Source organism: Microtus ochrogaster, chromosome X, assembly GCF_000317375.1.
Source record: "Microtus ochrogaster isolate Prairie Vole_2 chromosome X, MicOch1.0, whole genome shotgun sequence".
Taxonomy (NCBI): Eukaryota; Metazoa; Chordata; class Mammalia; order Rodentia; family Cricetidae; genus Microtus; species Microtus ochrogaster.
The window spans coordinates 46822249-46829969 of record NC_022026.1 but is presented as its reverse complement, the minus strand read 5'-3'; the positions used below and the strand labels follow the sequence as shown (position 1 = coordinate 46829969).

Genomic DNA, 7721 nt, shown 5'->3' with positions numbered 1-7721 from the left:
GTTCGAGACCAGCCTGGTCTACAGAGCTAGTTCCAGGACAGGCTCCAAAGCCACAGAGAAACCCTGTCTCGAAAAACCAAAAAAAAAAAAAATTGCTGTTCTAGATAAGACAAATGGGAAAGCATTATTGATATGTAGCAACACAAAAATCACTGTTTGGATCAAGGTCCAAGAGGCATTGGGTAGTTTTTCAGCTTCAAGGTCAGTTTCCCTAGAGCAAGGTAACAAAAACAGTAACATTGAGAATTTTCATTGCATAGGAATCATAAACACAAATAAGTGGTTTTATATCTTGCCATTTGCACTTAGGCTAATTTTTAGGTGAAGAAAATGAGACCAGAGGGAGACTGTGCTTTAAACAATTGTATATAGCTAGTTCTAGTTTGAACCAGGATATAAACACATTTTTCCTGAATTAACACTTTACTCAGTCTATTTTACCTCGTTGTCTCTTACGGAAAAAAAGAAACATCTAGCTTATTAAATGTCAGCTGTGTTAAAATGTGTATAGGGGGTTGAAGGTATAATTTGAGTAGGAAGCTGGAATATATGTGTATATGGACTATGATGTAGATGTTGGTGTGTTTGAGGAGTCAATCTGTCTTCAGAGTGCTGCTCTAGGAAAGGTAGCATTTAAGATGGTAATTGAGGTCAAGGAAGATAACTTCAGTGAGGGGAGAAAAAAAAACCCCTCTTCATAAAGAACATTTTCATATATTTGAAAGGATGGGGATAATAAAACTGGTAACTAGATGGGAAGCAGGTTTATAGTTGGTCCTCTATATATTTCTTAAAGAAATTTTAATGTACCTTTAATCCCAGCACTTGGGGAGCAGAGGCAGGTGGATCTCTGTGAGTTCGAGGACCAGCCTGGTCTACAGGAGCTAGTTCCAGGACAGGCTCCAAAACCACAGAGAAACCCTGTCTCGAGAAACCCCCCCCCCAAAAAAAAATTTAATGAATTTTGAGGAAAACAGATTGAATTTGTTAGTAACTGAAAAATTTGTATAGAGTTGGTGTGACTTTGTTTTCTCCTAAACAGACCAGAAGGAAAGGATTATGCCCTTCATTGGCTAGTGCTGGGCACTCATACATCTGATGAGCAGAATCATCTGGTGGTTGCTCGAGTTCATATTCCCAATGATGATGCACAGTTTGATGCTTCCCATTGTGACAGTGACAAGGGAGGTGGGTATCCTGCACATTCAGATATTGATGACCAAGAAAATACTCCTTCAAAGCATGTATATTAAAATTTTATACTGTTAGCTTTAGGCTTAGCAATGTAACTTTAAAGAACTATTCATGCAGCATGTATGTCAAGTTTTCACAATAACATTTACAGGATTTAAAAATTTGGATCATAGTAAATTGGTTAAATACATTATGGTATGTTTTAAAGTATTACTCAGCAGTTTAAAATGAGAAAAAAACTATATGCAGTAGTACAGAAGGTGAGATTTTTGTCAGTGATCACATCTTAACAACTGAAAGACTAGTATGCTTTAAAAATTTAATCCATGGTAGAACTATATTAACTTCTATGAGATAGATATCAGTATAGTGCTGCAAATGGGCTTTGAGAATAAATTTCATATGGCAGGGAGCCTATATTTTGGAGATTTTCTTTTTCTCCTCAATTTGTGTTCTATTTTGTCAGTAAAAACTGTTGGGTTGACTGAATTAAGCGACTTATGAGTTTTAATTCTGACTGTATGTTTTGTTTGTTTCCGCACTCTAGAATTTGGTGGCTTTGGTTCCGTAACAGGAAAAATTGAATGTGAAATTAAAATTAATCATGAAGGAGAAGTAAACCGTGCTCGTTATATGCCGCAGAATCCTCACATCATTGCCACAAAAACACCATCTTCTGATGTATTGGTTTTTGACTATACAAAACACCCTGCTAAACCGGGTATGTAATAATAAAGCCAGGCCATCACTTAAATTAACATCTTTTTTATTCAGTATGGTAATATTTTAAAAATCATTTCAAGTACTACACTATGGAGACTGAAGAGATGACTCAGCAGCAGTTAGGAACTCTGGTTTCTCTTCCAGAGAATCTGGGTTTGATTCTCAGCACCCACATAGCACCTTACAGCCTCTGTAACTCTGGTTCTAGTGGCTCCAACACCTTTTGGCTTCTGGGCACCACATATGTATGTGACATAGACGTACATACAGACCAAACACCTATACATAAATAAATAAATAAACTAAATAGTATACTGTCTTAATATTTAGGTTTACAAATTGGGGAATCCTATAACCATCTACAGGTTTGTGTAATTCACCAGAAGAATCTTACAGCAGGTTACTTGCAGATGTAGTTTATTACAGCAAAGGATCCAGAGCAAACGCAGAAAAAAAAGAGCATTAGTCAGGTAGATAGGCAGTAGATAAGTCTCTAGAGGGAACATACACAGGCTTCTGAGGTACTTTTTAGGGTTAAATGGGACACACTTTTTCTATAGCAGAAAACCACAGGAATATGTGCTAAGTGACTGTCCAGAGAAGCCTGTTTGAGTCCCAGGGTTTGGAGTTTCTAATGGAAATCTGGTCACAGACTCCATGTACATTCATGGTAATGAAAATCAACAGCTTCAACAGTAAAATTAGATGAATCCTTGATGACAGTCCTACAACAAATTGCTACAGCATGCCTTCACTGCTCTGAGCATGTCACATTCTGATAGGTTGGCCAAGGGTCATTCATGGATGGTTTCAGGCTACCCCACAGATATGCAAAGACTAAATGAGTGGCAAGATCTCCTATGTTAGGTATATTTTTAAAAATTGCCTTTGGGTGAGAATATGGGGTGCTAACACACTGGTTTATGGGATAGATGTAGTTTTCAACATTTTTATGTTGGTGATAATACTAAATTTTCCAAAATCAGTCAAAGCAGTTGTAGGTTAGATGTGCTCCTTATTCTTGTAGAATTGTTACGTGGCTCACTGAGTGAAGGAGTCTGAAACTTGGCTCTTACCAAGTCTGATAAACAGATAACTTAGTGGTTAATTTATTTTCTTTATTTCTCTTAGATCCAAGTGGAGAATGCAATCCTGATCTTAGACTAAGAGGTCACCAAAAGGAAGGCTATGGTCTTTCTTGGAATTCTAATTTGAGTGGACATCTCCTGAGTGCATCTGATGACCATGTAAGAACCATGCTTTCCTTCCGTATCTTATATTAAGAGTAAAAGAGCCATAGACAGATCTAAGCTAAAGGATCTCTGTATAGATGCAAAATTTTCTAAGATAATGTCATACATTGTTGTTAACATTTTTCTAGGTTTTAAGGCAGTGGCTGCAGACTACTCTGTTAAGAGTCTTAGGATATCACAAAGCTCTTTGAAGATTGGAGGGTTACCATTGTTTAAAAGAAGACTGGCAGATTAACTTTTTATATTTATTATTTAAGTGTAAAACTCAACAGGTTTTATTTTGTTCAAAAGTTGTATATTCATTGTTACTAATATTAGACTATTTTCATTAGTCCCCAAATGAAATTACACAGACGTTAAGCAGTTATGTCTTAACTTGCTAAGTCCTTTTGCTAACAGCAGCTGTAGCTAACCCACTGTGGCCTATGGCCTCCTAAACTATGAGCTTTGACAGGTTTACAGTGCAATATTTCCTTCCTGTGGAATGGGGCTCTCACAAATAAAATAAAGTGGTTAGTCACTTCTGTAACAATCTTGCCACTATTGTACCAGTATGTACATTTTGCCTTGGTATACAGAATTCAGAGCTGAATAAGATTGTTAATGTCTTTTTTACCCTTCTGGAACCAGGGTGGAGGTGGAAGGCTAGCCAACAAGTAGAAAAAGCTTCTGTCTCAGTTCCAGTTTGATTTCTCTATCCTATAACCATAGGCCATATTGTCTTCAACATTAGGATCTTACCATTTAGTTCTGGTTGACAATAAATCACAGTAGCAATTGTCTGTTTGATTAAATAAGATGTTAACTTTTAAATCTGACATTTTTATAGCTTTAGTTCTTTTTCCTTCTCCCTTAGACTGTCTGCCTGTGGGACATAAATGCAGGACCAAAGGAAGGCAAAATTGTGGATGCTAAAGCAATCTTTACTGGCCACTCAGCTGTTGTAGAGGATGTGGCCTGGCATCTGCTGCATGAGTCCTTGTTTGGATCTGTTGCTGATGATCAGAAACTTATGATGTAAGATGGAAGGTTCAGTGGAACCATGATGGGTGATCTGGATGACCATCACTGATTGATAGACTGAATTTTATTTCATTAAAGTTATGTTTTTGGCTAAAAATGAGAAATAGCTTGAGTGGCGATAAACTCAAATTAGTACAGATTAGAGTGTGTGGCTATAGAGCTGCATTAAAATCATTTAACACCTTGCTTCATAAGTAACTACTGACACGAGAACAATATACTGAAATTTGACAAGGCTAATTATTACGTTATTCTGTAGTCTGTTTTGTGTATACCTAAAATAGGCAATTAAGATTAGAAATCCAATAAAAAGGACCTAGAAATAATTGCTCCAGTTGTTATCTGGAGGTTTAAAACATGTCATTTATTTAGTAGTCAAAATCTAAATTGCCACCTGTGTATGGGTGAGCACATCAGAACCTATGCAGAAAGGAATAAGCCTCTCCTGAGTCAAGCATTTGGGAGCTATAAGTGTTGTATGCCTTGTATTTCAGATGGGACACCAGATCCAATACTACTTCTAAGCCAAGCCATTTGGTGGATGCACACACTGCTGAGGTCAACTGCCTCTCATTCAATCCCTACAGCGAGTTCATTCTAGCAACTGGCTCTGCGGATAAGGTTTCATGGGTCCCCCCCTTTATAGTGTTTACCAAGCCCTGTTATTTTGTACTTTATGTATTATAGAAGTCATTTTCATTTGGTTTCTTCTCTATAGACTGTGGCTTTATGGGACCTGCGCAATCTAAAACTAAAACTCCATACCTTTGAATCGCATAAGGATGAAATTTTTCAGGTATGTGACGTTCTTTTTCCAAATTTTAAGGGTGTTCTTAAATTTTTTTTTATTTATAATTGTATGCATTTATATAGGCATATACATGGGGGGGTCAAGATACCTTCAGAGAAGTCAGTTTTCTCCTACTACCATGGGATCTGGTTGGTGAACTCAAATTTTCAGGGCTTTTTTTTTTTAAGATTTATTTATTGTGTATACAGAGTTCTATATGCCTGCAGGCCAGAAGAGGGTGCCAGATCTCATCTTGGATGGTTGTGAGCCACCATGTGGATGCTGGAAATTGAACTCAGGACCTTTGGAAGAGCAGCCAGTGCTCTTAACCTCTGAGCCATCTCTCCAGCCCAGGGTTGTTTTTTTTTTTGTGATAAGCACTTTTATTCATTAGTCTGTCTTACCAGCCCAGTTTTTTGATGTCTTTTTGTCAGGTTATAGTGACTTTTTTAGTGTTTTTTTTTCCCCTAAGATAGGGTTTCTCTCTGTAGATTTGGGTATCATGGAACTCATTCTGTAGATGAGGCTGACCTTGAACTCATAGCTCTGATTGCCTCAGCTTTCCTAGTTCTGGGATTAAAGGCGTATGCTACCACCACCTGGCAAATTTTTTTCTTTGATTTGGTGGGTTATTGGACATTAAGTTCTTGTCAAAGTTCCTCTTGGTTTTACTATATGTAAAACTATCAGGATGATGGATTATTGTTGCTGCCATTGTTTTTGAGAAGCCCCCCCCCATCCAGAAGTAGAAGAAAAATTTCAAGAACAGAGTCAGTTTGAAATGTACGTTTCAAGGATTCTTTAGTTTAAGAGTGACACTGTGGTGGATCCACTAGCAAAAAAGGTCTTATACATGGTTTTAGAATAGAGGATTATGGGTTAGGACAGACTGAATAGTTTTAAAAGTTTCATAAATGGTTATGGGCCTGAAAAAGTTTTCTTGAGAGTTCTTTGGTACTAGAGAATTTGACTTTTTTGGGTGCAGGCTGGGGGGCAAGGCCCTTTAAGAGATAGGAGATGGAGGTAAGTGGTAGAGGAAGCACAAAGCATTGGGTTAAGAACCATCAGGGTAGCCGGGCGATGGTGGTGCACGCCTTTAATCCCAGCACTCGGGAGGCAGAGGCAGGTGGATCTCTGAGTTCGAGACCAGCCTGGTCTACAGAGCTAGTTCCAGGACAGGTTCCAAAGCCACAGAGAAACCCTGTCTCGAAAAACCCAAAAAAAAAAAAAAGAACCATCAGGGTGGTGGTTAGGGGTCACTTGAAAGCCTTGGGCCTGAAATGGATATAGAATGTGAAATCGGGAAATAGGGTTTAGAATGATAGCTACAAACTAAGGAACAGAGAACTCTTTAAATAAGTTTTTGAAATATCTATTGCTAGGTTCACTGGTCTCCACATAATGAAACTATTCTGGCTTCAAGTGGTACTGATCGCCGCCTGAATGTGTGGGATTTAAGGTAATGGAGGATCTTGTGATGAGGTACTGCACAAATGTGCTAATCATAATAGAACTCAAACCAGGAAAGCCATTTGCTAGTCCAGCTTCAATAAGCTCAACTACCTAAGAGTTTTTGTTCTGTAATATAAAAGTAAATCAGCAAATAAGAAATTGCTCATGAGTATGGTGCGTCTGTGTGTGTATGTGTAGCACATGCACGCCAGGTGCCCACAGAAAGCAGTAAAATAGCATCAGTTCCCCTGTAACAAAAATTATGGATAGTTAGTGGTAAACCATCACTATGTTGTAGGTCCTTGGAAGTAAACTCCTGTTCTGCATGGGCAGCAAGTGTTTTTTTATTTTTTGAATTCAATACTATTTTTATTATTATTTTGGTTTTTTGAGACAGGGTCTCTCTGTAGATTTGGAACCTTTATTGGAACTCGCTCTGTAGACCAGGCTGGTCTCGAACTCACAGAGATCTGCCTGCCTCTGCCTCCCGAGTGCTAGGATAAAGGTGTGTGCCACCACTACCCAGATCAATAAGTGCTCTTAACTATTGAGTCACCTGCAGCCCTGAATTTTGTTGCTGCTCAAGTTTTAAACTTTGATATATGTGTTTTGCTAATTACAACACCTTTTTGCTGCACATGACTAGGAATGTAGTTCAATGAGATAGCTAGCATATAAAAGGCAATGGGTTCATTCTCTAGCACCACAGTCATTAAAATATTGACTATATCTCATTGGAATCACATAGCATATAAGCAGAATTATTGTGTTTGTGTGTGTCGGGGTCTTGTGTAGCCCAGACTGGCCTCAAACTCCTGATATTCCTGCCTTCCTCTTCCAAGTGCGATGATCATAGGCTTGTATTACTATGCTCAGGCCAGAGGCTGCAATAGACAACCACAAGTTCAAAGTCATCTTGGAACTACATAATCTGACCCTGTCTCAAACCAACAAATAAAATTTAATTTGAGGGGCTAACTCAAAAAGATTTTTTTTTTGTCTACCATGTGTGGGGCCCTGGGCTCAAGCCTATCCTACCCCAAATTCATGACATACCATTCTTTGTCTTATACATTGCATAGCCAAAAGCTGCTATATTGTTAGACAGATATGATGTGCTAGAATGCAAAAGGCCTAAAGAATATAGAGGCTAGGCCGGGCGGTGGTGGCGCACGCCTTTAATCCCAGCACTTGGGAGGCAGAGGCAGGTGGTTCTCTGTGAGTTCGAGACCAGCCTGGTCTACAAGAGCTAGTTCCAGGACAGGCTCTAAAACCAGAGAAACCCT

General features: G+C 38.6%; 1 protein-coding gene across 1 annotated transcript in view; it reads left to right on the top strand.

The window, feature by feature from the left end:
* Rbbp7 (RB binding protein 7, chromatin remodeling factor) overlaps positions 1 to 7721 on the top strand; it is a 20515-nt gene that overhangs the window by 8452 nt on the left and 4342 nt on the right. Inside the window, exons 3-9 of the mRNA XM_013350567.2 lie at positions 1043 to 1188; positions 1742 to 1915; positions 3049 to 3164; positions 4027 to 4187; positions 4688 to 4814; positions 4912 to 4989; positions 6366 to 6442. Of these exons, the coding sequence (XP_013206021.1) occupies positions 1043 to 1188; positions 1742 to 1915; positions 3049 to 3164; positions 4027 to 4187; positions 4688 to 4814; positions 4912 to 4989; positions 6366 to 6442 (879 nt within the window). The remainder of the gene's footprint in view (positions 1 to 1042; positions 1189 to 1741; positions 1916 to 3048; positions 3165 to 4026; positions 4188 to 4687; positions 4815 to 4911; positions 4990 to 6365; positions 6443 to 7721) is intronic.